General features: G+C 46.1%; 2 protein-coding genes across 2 annotated transcripts in view; one reads left to right on the plus strand and one right to left on the minus strand.

Moving 5' to 3' along the window:
* Nucleotides 1-13,883, minus strand: part of LOC105830581 — a 128,711-nt gene that overhangs the window by 93,022 nt on the left and 21,806 nt on the right. The window lies entirely within an intron of this gene.
* The window catches only part of LOC105833412 (atrophin-1), a 117,717-nt gene that overhangs the window by 72,596 nt on the left and 31,238 nt on the right, over nt 1-13,883 (plus strand). The window contains exons 4-6 of the mRNA XM_028193860.2: nt 3,158-3,483; nt 5,049-5,190; nt 10,740-10,809. Coding sequence (XP_028049661.2) covers nt 3,158-3,483; nt 5,049-5,190; nt 10,740-10,809 — 538 coding nt within the window. The remainder of the gene's footprint in view (nt 1-3,157; nt 3,484-5,048; nt 5,191-10,739; nt 10,810-13,883) is intronic.

Here is a 13,883-nt window from a genome sequence, read left to right on the forward strand (position 1 = left end):
TCACACGTAGCGGAAAAAGTGTAAGGGCCGGGAAAATATTGTATCTCTTTCAGGGGCTCCCGACTTTTTCGCTTTACAAATCGGTAAAATAAAAGCTTTCGCAAATGTGATTCGGATGAATATTTTGACGTCGGTAATTTTCAGGGATTTCAATCAGAACGCGCATTTTGCGCTCATGAATTAATTGCAGGTTGCCCAGCTCCCCAATTTGGCTATCGGCGCTATCGCGTGCGAATTACAGAAATTTCATCCGATATTAAATTGCCATTATATCCGCAAAGTTGTTATCCGCTGTCGGGATCGATAGTCTTTTTCTCGAAAATTATCTCGTGACGTGACGACCGATCGATCTCGGTTTTACCGGCTTCTCATTTTAACGAATGAACGGCCGACGAGCGAAGCGAATTTCCGTTGATCGAATTGTTAACCGTGAACACGTCCCGGATTTATCGAGTTCGCATTATCACGCTTCTCTTTTCTTGATCCCGTTTCACATTGTTTTACTTAACCCTTCCCTAGATTCCCCGATGTTTCCGTTTCTGGGCGTAAACGAGCCAGACGTTCACATCGTAACCTTTTTCGGGGACATTCGAAGAAATGAATGCTTCGAAGAAAAAAATGTCACTCTCACGAAAGTTGCACTAAACTTACGGAAAAAATTAGTAAAATAGAAATATTTCTCTATTTGTTTTTTTTTTACTTTTGAACATTACTCAGTTATTACTTTTCTACAGCAGGGAAAAAGAACACACGAAAAATTATAGGGAGACGAGCGAAGGTATAGCATATGTTTGCTTTATTATTATCTCAACGACACAACGGATATTTTCCCGAAACATATTGATTAATGGCTCTACAAATCGACAAAACGAACATCCTTTGCGCCGCGTCTCGCAATAAAAATCTTCTATTTACCTGTTTTTTTTTGTAACGCAAATATTGTGCTCTAACATTGCCGGATAAAACAAATCTGCGCGCTGTATTCGCGACACTTGCCATAGTCCTTTTGTTTGCAAATAATAACAATGTACCGTGCGCACATGTACGTGTTCTTATCGCGCGCAATATTGTCGGCGACTTTCGGGCGAAGCCCGAACTCCCCCTCCGTGAAAAAGGGTGGAATAAGGATAACGCGTTATCGGTAACTACCATTCAGTGTGGCCCTTATCTTCGCGGGATTTCGACCTCGATTTCGCAGGGTTATCACCGGGTCAAGAACGCGGGTGTGCCGCGAACCTGGAAGGCCACAGAGTCGGGGGGGGGGGGGAGACCAAGTCGAAAATTGCAAACAAATGTTTATGTGTTGCGATAAAAAAAAATCCTCAATCCCGCTCCGTCGGATTCGCGTAATCTCTTACGCTTTCGTTCCGACGTGGGCGTTGAAAAGGCGACGGCGGCGTGGTCCTTTCCCCCCCGGGTGTGTTACATTAAACGCGCGGCTCATTGCGAAAACGCCGAATCCTTCTTACGTATATTGCTGGACGAAAATAGACGCGGGAAGTACACGGAGAGAATTTTCTCTTAAAATTTACCCTCAAAATTTGGTAATTGTGGGATGTGTGACCTCGAGGAATTTTATTATACTTTTTATTAAAATGTATCAAAAGTATAGTAAAATTTCTTGAGGTCACACATTATCCCACAATTACTAGATTATGAGGGTAAATTTTAAGAGAAAATTCTCTTCGTGTAGACGATGCGAATGCTTTCTCGCGAGAGACGCGCGCGAAACTTCCTGCATCCGCGTCCACGTTGAAACGAACGAACGAATGCGAGATCATTTAAAATTAAGAGTGCTGAATATGCGAATATCAGTACGCTAAATTATCGCGTTATTGACAGCTTTCAGAATACAATAACGGCCTGTTGAATAATTTCTGATTTCATCGGACGGGATAGCGCTTCAAGCATTTATTTTAGTCCGCGATATCGGATTTTTGTGCGAACGTCGAGAAGAGTCGGAAAACAAAACGTCACTTGGACTACCTGTCGAGTTAATCGTCTAATACCACTTCGTTAATATCGCCACGACAAAACTTGGTCGACACGAGGGAACCTTCCAGATAATTTGCGTTCCACATTCTACGAGCCAGATATTCGATTCTTACAGGATCTGTCAGTCATCAGGGGCAATTAGTTTGCGTAGCTAAAGTTACGTATATCCTCCTTTCATTTTGCCTAACTTTATATTCAAAAACGCTGCCAGAAAATCAGTGAAACCTCAGTTGATTTTAGCTAATGCAAAAAGCAGACGATATAAAAAGTGCAACAGGAGAAGAACGGTGATCGCGTCAGTCCGTAACATGCGCAATTTGCAAAAAAAAAAGAGACACAGCTGCACATTTTACAACCGCGAATGGCTGATACGTTGTACGTGGCCGCGTATTTTCGGTCCATGCGGCAATTGCGCTATTACTATTTCCCCAAGGGCATCGAGAGATAGAGAGAGAGAGAGAGAGAAAACGAGAGAAAGAGAAAGAGAAGGAGAGAGAGAGAGAGAGAGAGAGAGAGAGAGAGACAGATACATGCATATAGCGCCGGCTGGGTTACATACGTTTTATGATCACCACCGTACGTGTCCGTGATCGTCGGGTACATGTTTTACGTTGGGATTGTACGTGCTCGGGAGAAATTTCATTTTTCCATGGCCGGCCGGCCGTCCGCGAAACTTGCGGACGCGACGAAAAATTCCGCGGCAGGTAATTTCGAGGTAGAATTAAATTAGGCCGGAACATCAGTCGTCATCGCGATTCGCGGGATATCGCGGGGATAACTCGTCGCGACCGGTGCGCCAGCATTTTTCTTCCCTTCGCCCGCTAATGTATTATATTCTGGGAAAAACGTCGAGAAATTCGGTCAGTAAATATTCGATAATACGAGTCACTATTAATCTCGCGATAAATATAATACGACGCGTCGTAAGCCCTTGTTTCATAGATTACATATTATTTCGCGAATTTTCATCCGAGACGCCGCGAAATATTTTCTTTCGAAGGAACAGAAACGCCCAACACTTTCTCCAGTCTCCCTATTCTCGGTCCTGGCGCTTCCGTGTCATTTCGATGCGGAAGTCCGGAAACCCCTGCATTATTCCGATGGACAGGACGGCGCCGAATATAATAAGACGTATCCTAAACCAACGTCTGCTCTTTTCCAGGTCGCGATAAAATGCGAGACGCCGGTGGACCCGTACTCGTTCGTCGACGAGGAGATGTCGATGAGCGGCATGAGGACGGCTAGCAGTCCAGGCGGCGGCGGTGGCGGCGGCAACGGCGGCAATCCCGAGAGCATGACGTGTCCGGGCGGCGCCCAACCTGGGCTGGGTACACCCACGTCGACACCGCCCGGGGCGCTGTCCGGGCCACAACATCATCAGATGAATCTCGTGATGAACGGCGCCGGCAGCGTCAACCCGCAGCTGGCGCATCAGCCGAAGAAGCGGGGCCGCAAAAAAAAGTCGGAGATGATACTCACCCCCGAGGAGTAAGGGTTTCCGGCATATATAATCAGCTCGCGATCGCGATTGCACCTCGTGATTCTAGGCGCAGACTCTTGACGTCCGACGCGCTTCTTCTCTCGCACAGCTTCGTGAAAATTATGCACCGCGTATACTCTTTGTTGTAATTCAATTACACGGCCGCATAATCGTGGCAAATTTTTAATACGCGAGGCACAAGACGGGGCTTGTTGTGTTCGTAAGATTCGCCGTTGGGGAAAAAAAAAAAAAGGATCAATTCAACTTTATAAAAGCCCGCCGCGAAATACACGCCGTTCACGGGCGTGTAAAGGTGACGGCGCTACGTCAAAATTCATTTACGGCCTCGGCCCTTTAAGGACGGGGCATCGTCCTGAAATCGCGCTCTCGCGCGTGGTTTGTTACCAACACGGCCGTCCTGATGGGATTACGCTAAAATTAATATTAAATAACATTTTACACCTTCGAAAATTGAATTCAAAATTCACAATCTGCGGTATAAAGAGATAATTATTATTATAATTAATAAATACGTTAATGAGTCCAAAGTGGGGGCGAGACCGAGAGAAGGAACGCGGGTCGGCCGCGAAGCCGCGACTCGATATAACCAGAGTTAGTTATATATTTGCATGCAGCCACGGAGTTAAAAATATCCGCTCCGCTAACAATGTCCGTCTGACCGGGCAGCACCATGCCCCGCTCGATCTCCGATAGGAGATCTTCGGTTGCGCTTATTTTTGTGAAGCCGGCCGAAAACTTAAAAATAGTTCCGCATATTAGGAACGTAACACGATCGCCGCGCGAGATACGTCAGGAGATATCGTGCGTTCATTAAGACGTTAATTGAAGATCTTAAGAGAAGAATTATTCATGCCCTCTTGACACGTTGTACGTATCGGTATGTGTACTTAATTGAATACCCCGGTTGCTCGGTGGTTAAACAAAGGCCCATTATGCCGACGCATAAATATCCTTCCTCGTCCCCGTATCAGCATTATTTTTTTACTACGCGCGCTACTGTTGCATAAAACTTGAAAGGAAGAATGGCGTACGCAAATACATTAATTAACGTGGCCAGACATCTACGTTACGCAGAACTACGCCAATTTACTGCACATTCTTTTTATTCGCGATGCTTCGACTCGTATTAAAATAGATTCGCGTTCATTAATGCCTCTATCCAGCGTATAAAAAAAAACCTGTTTTGACGTTTTACCTGGACATGTCTCGTTTGAAAACGTAAAGATCGTAAATCGTATTTCGCCTCGTCGTCATTTTATCTCCGGACTTATTCATCCGTGTATTATTCACGCGTATTCGCGACGGCATGCAAGTCCGCCGGTCCCGATACAAAACGTTACATTGTATTACAGAGTCACACAAATCGAAGCGTCCAAGACGCGCGCGAGCTCGCCGGCTTGACAAAAAGCAAACGCGGAAAGCCCGCGTCGTCCGCCGATCGAGAGAAATAGTTGCGCGCCTTTCGCTGTGAATCGTGTGACGCGGCACAAAGGAATCCAGCGTATTATTAAGGCCCTCTATATTCACCTTTTTTTTCCTCTATCTCTTTCAGAGCGGAGCTCGCGGAGGCCAAGAAACGCGCAAAGACGTACAAAGAGAGGAAGAAGCACGACAGGTTCGACGGCATGCCGGAAGAGGAAGTGAGCAAGCGCGTTCTACCGGACCACCTCACCAACAACCTTGACATTATTATAGTAAGTCCATCTTTGCACGTAATTATTCTGTATATTCTTATTAACATCGAGCAAATACGACCCCCAGACTGACCTAGACGAGCATTATATTCCCGCACCGTTCTTTAACATATATACTCGTATCAATATTGCGTCATCTCGTCGAGTCTTGTAAATTTCCGGAGGAGCACTCTACGACCGCGTGCACAAAGCGCGGCTATAATTTTACGTTAAAGACCGCTTTAGACAGCCAACAATTTAGTCATACAAACGGAATACGAGATACAACGCGCACGCGCGCGCGCACGTTTCACAAACGGAACATCCGAGTATCGATAAACTGAATTATCCGTGAGACCGTCTCACGTGCTAAGGCAAGACGACACGTCGCAATTCCGCGACCCTCCCGACGCGGTAATTCGCGAAATCGCATAATCGTAACACTAATAGCAATAAAAACATCAGAGTTTCACCGGCGCACGCATTTCCGCCGGCGCGGCGCGCCGCGTGATTTATGGCTCGGCGTATATCGCGGCCGTGCGTGTCATTTGTAATGCCGCATTACCAATGCGCCGCGATGCCGTTCTTGATCGAATGACGGTAATTAATCTGATACGCGCGTGCGGCGCGGCGCGGCGCGGCGCGGAACGGCACGGCACCGCGGGACCTGACTCGGCTCGGCTTTAATCGGCGGGGGAATCCATCTTGGAGTCACCGCCGCGCGAAAACGCGCGAGGATTCCCCTGCACGCGGCAACGACAAATGGCAATCGCCGCCTCCGTAACAGCCGGCCAAATCGCTTTAATGACGCGTGTGCGATTCGGTTATCACGCGGCATGTCAGCCGTTTCGCGAGTACAAAGAGAAAGCGAGAGAGGGAGAAAGAGAAAGAAGAAACTAGAATGAACTCGTCTTTTCGCATAGCTAGAGAAAACCAAAGACTAAAACTAATTAGAGGTTAAGCTTAATTGACTTTGCGATACCAACAGCGACTCAATTATTGATTATTCAGTAGTGCAAAATATACAATACTTCCGTAAGAGAATGTAACTCTCGTAAGATCAAGTGCATCGCCCAGGACTGGTAAGCGTAAGTCAAATTGTCCGTCAACCAACCAGGTGAATGACCCGCCGGCGGATAAAGAATCGACATTGCGATTCCGGCTCGGCCAAAATCCGAAAACAATATCGACCGATTCTGTTCTACGTGTCATTTTCGTCACCGCGCGTTAGTGTGATCTTTATTGAATGCAAGCGAGAGAATGGGAATTACGTTCTCGTTACAAACGCGACGACCCGCCGCGCGTTGATCGATCACCCGATACCGGTGTAAACGGGTATAAACAGTTTAACGGGTGAGCATCATGGTCATTACGAGTGATTGTTATAATCCGATATGCGGCCGTCGTTATCAAAATTGGGGTGACTTAAATGACGGAACCGAGAGGCTCGTAACGATTTCAGTATTTTAATCGTATCACAACATTCCCGCAAACGTAGCTTGATTTATTATTCAACCCCGATTCTCTTTAGAATAATGAAATTGTCATATTTTTGACAGGGCGCGCAATTATGCAGCATTACGATGGCTAAGAGCGCATTGTTGAAGCAATTTGTCGATTAATTTAGTGCAGATATAATAAGAATTGAAATTCTATGATACACATACTTTCCCCTATACATATCTCGTATAAACAAATTACAAATTCCAGCAAAGCGAGTCGTTTTCTAAAACTTGTTCAACTCCGTTTCGAGTTTCTCGAGTTAACTCTCGAGTTCGCAATAAGCGGGATTTAGATTATTCCGAGCAAAATGTCGCCAATAAACGAAAGAAGAAGATCGAGAGATCTTTCATCGCCTCTATCGTATTTTCTTCCCTGAAAGTCCGCGTGCGTTATTTATCGCAAAATAAGGCACGAACGCCGTCGGCCATTTTCATCCGGGGAGTCTGTTAACGCGCTCCACGGTCCATATTCATATATTACCCGAAACGAGTTGTCACCGTGGTCGATCATCCGTCAAGCGGTGTAAACGCTTTAACGGGCCGTGGGCAATTCGGTTATTACGCCCGACGTTGTAATCGAACGCAGCGGGACACTGTTCGCTGCTCCCCATAGAATGCACCCCCTGGTGCACCCCCAGCGCGACCACCCCCCTTCCCCCCTTTGCCTCGCCTGCTTGCCCGTCTCTCTGCTCACCCTCCTCCTCCTCCTCCTCCTCCTCCTCTTCCTCCCCCTCCCTCCTCTCAATTCTGTCCGTCTCTCTTCCGCTCTGCGTTCCGTTCCTACGTGAGCGACGCGCGTTGTTTTCAATCGGTGACAATTCCACACCCTTCCTCACGTCCAACCGCCACCTCGTGGCCACCCCCGCCCGTCATTTTATCCTCGTTTATCCCGGCCGCCATTCGGCGCCGGCCGAGCGGCTAACGCATTGGCGTTAACGCGCTAATGCGATACGTACTTTATGTCGACGGCGAGCCGCGGGGAATGGGGATGGAGACACACGCAAACATACATACGCGTACACGCATAGGGAGGGCGAGAGGAAGAAGGAGGGTTGGGATATATAACAAGGGAGGATTTGCTCGTACGCGACTAATATAACGCGATTTTGACATATACGTCGTCGCATCGTATCTTTCTTCCTTCCTTCCTTCCTCCCTCCCTCGCCTCTCCTTTCTCCTCTGTCTCCCTCTTACACACATCCTTCCTCTCCCTCGGACTCGAAGGTGCGATCGAGAAATGCATTATCCGAATCGCAGAGATACGCGGGGATCCTCAGTAGGCGCGTGAAGCATGCGTTACGCACTCCACGCTTTCAAGTTCCCACGCGCTTAGTACAGAAAGCAACTGAAAAATAAGCAAGTGTCAAATTTGTCAACCATACTTACTTTCGCTGCATCGACGTTCTCATTATTAATTTTTGCGTTAATAATTTTTTTGAAGGCACACGCCGTCGAAGAAAAATCTCGAATTCGATTTGCAAACCGCCGAGCTTAGAAGATTTTAGAAAATCTTGCGATGCGCATCGTATCCATTTCGATCTCTTCGATCTTCATTTAATTACCTTAACAAGCGCGACGTTTCACAAGGCATAATAACATCCCCGAGGGCTTGAATGCATCGCTAAATGCAGAGGTGAGAACAGAAGAATTCAACCTAATCAGCCGCCGATCCTTTCTCGCGCCTCGAGCGGAGAGGACGCGACGCGATTCCTAATGGAACGCGCATGGACGCGCGCGCGTATACACGTGCGCATACGTGGCATACGCGAGTCCTGCGGACGTGTACTTTGTCATGCAATTATCCCGAGGAGTATACGACGCGTTCCGTCGCGCGGTGAATGTTAATCTCTATTTACTGACGACGACGAACGGTGGACGTCGCGTCGCCGTGGCTAGGCGCGAGATAAACGTCGATAAGTTACGACATGATGTTCCCCGGCGGCGATACAGCCCCCTCGCACCTTGCACTTGCGAAAAGGTCAGTTGCAAGTCGGGAAAAGAAAGAGAGAGAGAAAGGGAGGCAGGGAGGGAGAGGGAGAGAGAGAGAGAGAGAGAGAGAGAGAGAGAGAGAGAGAGAGAGAGGGGGGGAAGGGGGGACAGGAGGGTTTAATAGCGCGCGAGATGCGCGCCTAATGGTGCTCGCGCGGCCGCGCACATCACGTATCCTTGGACTTTGTCGTTATTAATTACCTAACCGGCGGAGCGAGGAGCGAAGATAATGCGGTTGTGCAACAGGTACCAACGCCGCACCTGCGCCTCCTCCTCCGCCCCCTCCCTCCCACCCGCCGCGCCGTTGCATAATCGCGAGTAAGAAGCGCGCACGTGAAGTCGTACGCGAAACGGGGAAAGAAATCGATCCCTCCTCCGCCTCTTTCTCACCCCCCCCCCCGCAATATACGTACGGAAGTACGTTGCAATCGTATACCGTCGTGCGCGCGAGAGATTAAGTTTAATTAATTCAGTTTACGCGAAAAAACGGAACGAAACGAGAAAGCCCTTTTACCGGAGAAAACGTGGGAAATTAACTAAGTGTAGATGAATTAAAATGTCCACCAATATTATTTAGGAAAGTCGAACGGAGTTTAGGATGGCAACAATTAAAATTTAGAAATTATGACAATTATATTTTTCAATAACGATATTAGGATTATAAAAATCATTAAGAGGAGGGATATACGTTCAATGCTCGGAAAATCGCCAAAAAAGATTTGTTAATTTCAACATCAGAAAATAATCGCTTTGTTCCATATGCCCAAAGGTTTCAATTATCCCATTTTTCATTTTTGAAGAAGCATTCATTGTTCCAATGCAATCCGCCGACGCGGTTATATTCATAGGAAATCGAGTAAAATTGGAAAGAGTATTGAAAGTAGGTGACGATAGATGAGATCTTAAAGCAAAATTGCGCCGAGATACGAAGGTATTTGTCCCGTTCTTAGCGATCGATGAATAAAGCGTATTAAGAATATTAGTTTTCAAATATTTTTAAATATTTTTCATAATTGAAACAGAAGAGAAAAAGAGAGAGGGAGAAAGAAATGAGAGAAATGTTTGAAGCATTAGACGAAAGCTTTCACGAAACAAAACTTGGGCGGCTCGGAACTTTGTATTTGGCAGATTAAAAACGCTCCATTGAAGTAGTATTGCCCTTGTGGAATTAATTTCGTCCCATATAATATGGATACACGCAATTTCTCGTCGAGCGTGCCTTTTTCAGAAGCTTTGAGAGCTAAATTAAACATTATGCATATAGCGCGTATTCAAACTATATTTCCATAATATATGCTTCATTTTATTACATTTTTCCCTTTTTTTATTTATAATTATGATCGAACGCCGAATTTTCTGCCGTGTTCAAAATATTATTTTCTAAAGAGAATGCTTTTTTTATATGTACTCGGTAAAGTTTTATTCATCAAAATCCCTTCATTAAATTCAAGCCATCAACATAATTTGCCATTAGTTTTCATCATATATTGCATCTATATACATAATCACTCCACGGTCTGCCTTAATTAACAGTGTACAGGTTTACAATCGATTGCCTTCCCTCGTTTACGCGTACCTTCTTTTATTGCGTATTAAACAGCAGAAACATAAAGCCCACTTTTTTCTCCAAAGTCTTACCTTTGACAATCGGTAGAAAGCGAAATTAATTACGTTGGCAGCAACACGTGACGCGAACGAATCGTCTCTTCGAGCGAATTTTTTTCTCGTTTGGAAAAACTCGGCGGAAAGTTGAAGATACAGAGAGACAATAATTTCGCCGTTTTAAAGCACGGGAAATAAGTAGGAAATAAGCATGAGTAATAATTTCTAGACGATCGATGCGGGGTAGGCGAGAGGAGGAGGCTCTGAAAAGTTTTCAAAGCGAAACAAATACAACGATGTCGAGGCGAGAGACTTTCATTTGTGCATTTTCATATTACCAAACGTGACTAATTATGAAATAACAATAAAATAATCGTGTCTAGTAACTAGGGCAAACTAATACGCAATTTGTTTTTCATGAGCGTTGCAAGATAAATGTTTTAAAGATTCCAACGAATCGTTTGTTTTATTTTGCAGATTGGTATCAACCCCGGACTGTTCGCGGCTTATAAGGGACATCATTACGCTGGACCTGGAAACCACTTCTGTAAGTCATTTCATCACTCTTTATGTCTTCGTTGCAAGGGTATCACTCGATACCCGTTTTCGTCAAGAATTACGAAATTTACGTCAAACCAAAATGACAAAGTTAATTACATATAATTAGCCACTAATTTATCTAATTTATTTGACATCTTAAACGAAAGCAGTCGAGTAACGCGATCATAAATAAAAAAAAACAGTACAAAAAAAGTGTTTCGTGACGAAGCGGTGGCTGTGAAGTCATAATAATAAATGGGAAGGGCGCGCAAGAGCAAAGGAAGAGTCTTGTAGCTACTGACAGGTACCACTACTAGGACATGAATTCGCAATTCGAATTCCGAACATCCGTATAAACGAGCGCCAATGTGTCCGACAATCGTGGCGCTAACGAACCCACACCATTATCATAGTCTTGCAAGCGAGCCTCGCCTTTGCGTCTCTCGAAGTTTCCGCATAAAATTGCATAACGTTATACCCGCCCCGGGAAAATCGAGTGCGCTTTGCGCGCGCCCCGCGTCTTAGACGTGCTTCGGAGGAGAGTAATTATCAAGTCAACGAGAAAATCAGAGCCGGTGAGAAAAATGGAAGACGGGAGGAGAGAATGCCGGGAGCGATTATCGTTGAGGGCTGCCATCGCACCGAAAAAAATCGGACAATTCATCAGAAAGTAAAAAGAGCCGCGTAAAGGAAATAAAAAAAAAAAAAAAAAGAAAAGAACAATACGAAAAACACGAACGCCAAGTTGATAGAGCGCTAACTTTTTTGCGTTGATTAATGCGTAATCAGGACGCACTGCGTGCGCCATAAACGTAAGCCGGGATTCGTAACGTAAATGAACTGAAACGACGACGGGTGAACACGGATGAAATTCGCGAATCCGGGAAAAGCGCGTCGAGAGAGCCTAGTACCGACCGCCATGATCGAGCCCTCATCTCGCGCTTTTTTTTTCTGCACCGGGAAACCCAGAATCTGAAATCACGAAGCCTGCATCGATGAGCACACAACGAGAGCCACGTTGCAACGCGCATAAATCACCCACGGCGTGGTTGTAAAATCTACAGTTTTAATGCGGCACATACCCCTCCTCTCCCATTCCCCCCTCCCCTTCCGTGTACATACGCTATGTGTTTATTTTTGCCTTGCTTTCGCAACGTCGATTAATACATTTTAATATGATTTATATGCGGCACAGCGCGGACATCATAAAAATCTTCATCAATTTCGTACCAAAAACTCACACCCCCGGGAGAGAGAAGTACGCCAAAATAATTGGGTCCTTTGTGCCGCGGTCCCCGCATGACTTGACAATTTTTCTATTAAAACCAGGAGAGCACTGATGACCGGGTGAAAGAAATATTTGTGGAACATTGAAAAATTCAGAAATATCATAAATGTGTCAGTAGAATGTCGAATACGCGTATCGGGGTATTTAGGTTTAACGAGGAAGGCCTTTTAGTAATTCGACTCGTTAGTCAAAGGACTAATCGTCCCTGATCGAAGATTCGCCTCGTGAACTCGAGAGACGAGAGATTTCCCCGAGGTTTTCTCACTTCTCTCGGACTCACGCGCGGCTTAATCGACGACAACGAGCTGACCTCGCGCAGCTATCTTCGACTGAAGCAACTGTCAAAACTCACGCACGTACGCACGCACGCAAGAGCACGTGCGTATTAATGCGCCCCCATGCACGACGTATCGCAGACGAGAACTCCCGCGCGATCTACGTGGACCTGCACGAGTCCGCGCGCTTATCAGCGGTGGCCGCGCGCTTTACGCATACAACATGCTTAATGTAATGTAGCGTAATATATAATATAAACGCCCGGCTACCTGCAGGTTTACGCGCCCGATTATTACACTGCCATAATAGCTGGAGGCGTTTGCTTTCGTCCGAGTGTATCGCGATCAAATATTTGCCCGTACCAACGTAATGACAATATAAGATATATCGGGGAACGCATACATAAGTAAACGCAGGTGCGGTACTATTAACGCATTATTAATCACAGGCACGGTAGGCCGCGATCGTTGCTTGACTTTATTCGCGCGAGCAAGCCGGAAGTGCCGTCCATTCGTAGGAAAGTATTACGTTGGTCGGTTACACCAGGTGTTACGACTGTGATTTCTGTAATTTGAACGATCTCGGCGAATTGAACTCTGAGCTGAACGTATGCATTAGCTTCATTATCCTTTAATGTTAATAGCAGCAATATGCTTTTCTGAACTCTGCAGTTAGAGATCGTCTCTATCATTAGTTCACTCTCTTATCTTCGTCCAGTACGCGCGGCGAGAGAAATTCCTCCAAGTTTCTCGCGACTTCCCCTTTGACCTTTCTCTGAATTTCACGACTCTGTTTCGATTTTCCGCGGCAAGTCTCCCGCGAGGTTTTTTTTCGCGATTTTCACCCTAGCGAGCTCGATAGTGTTCCCCGGGAAACGAGGTAAACCTGCACGCAACCGTTTTCGGAATCACGCAGCGACTTAACGCACGCACACAGCACGTTCACGCGTGTTCACGTTCGCCGTTCTTACGTATGCAATTTCCGATACGTGCACGCGCGCGGCGCACGCGCGACCATCCCCGTGCGCGCGTGCATCCGCTCGAGCTTTAAATAAACAATTTTCGCGCTAACGGCCTGGCCGATGCCCATTACGTACGCATGCCTCCCGCGGCGCCTGTATACGCGCACGTACGCAACCTCGCATACGGGGTGTCCCGAAAATCGCGGTGTCTTTCCTTTGTCCGAAAGTTCTGCAAGTAGGAAATTGAGTTTTTCTCCAAAGTTTCAACAGGCACTCTACTATTCTTCATGACTTTTGAATGTCCTACTTTCAACTGTAAGAGAGTTACCGTCTCACGTACAATTAACAAGATTTTCTCGATTTTTTATCCTGTGATTGTAATTGAAAAAACTACAAATGACATGTTTGTATATTCGTAAAAAAAAAAAAAAAAATATTTCTCTGCTTCGTTACGAGTGGTTGATAAATTCTGTGAGTAAAGAAAGCGGTCACGATTCCGGGACACCCGTTAGCTACACGCAACCCCTGCTCGCGTGTGTCACTGGCACACGCACGT

The sequence above is a fragment of the Monomorium pharaonis genome, chromosome 10 (assembly GCF_013373865.1).
Source record: "Monomorium pharaonis isolate MP-MQ-018 chromosome 10, ASM1337386v2, whole genome shotgun sequence".
NCBI classification, from domain to species: domain Eukaryota; kingdom Metazoa; phylum Arthropoda; class Insecta; order Hymenoptera; family Formicidae; genus Monomorium; species Monomorium pharaonis.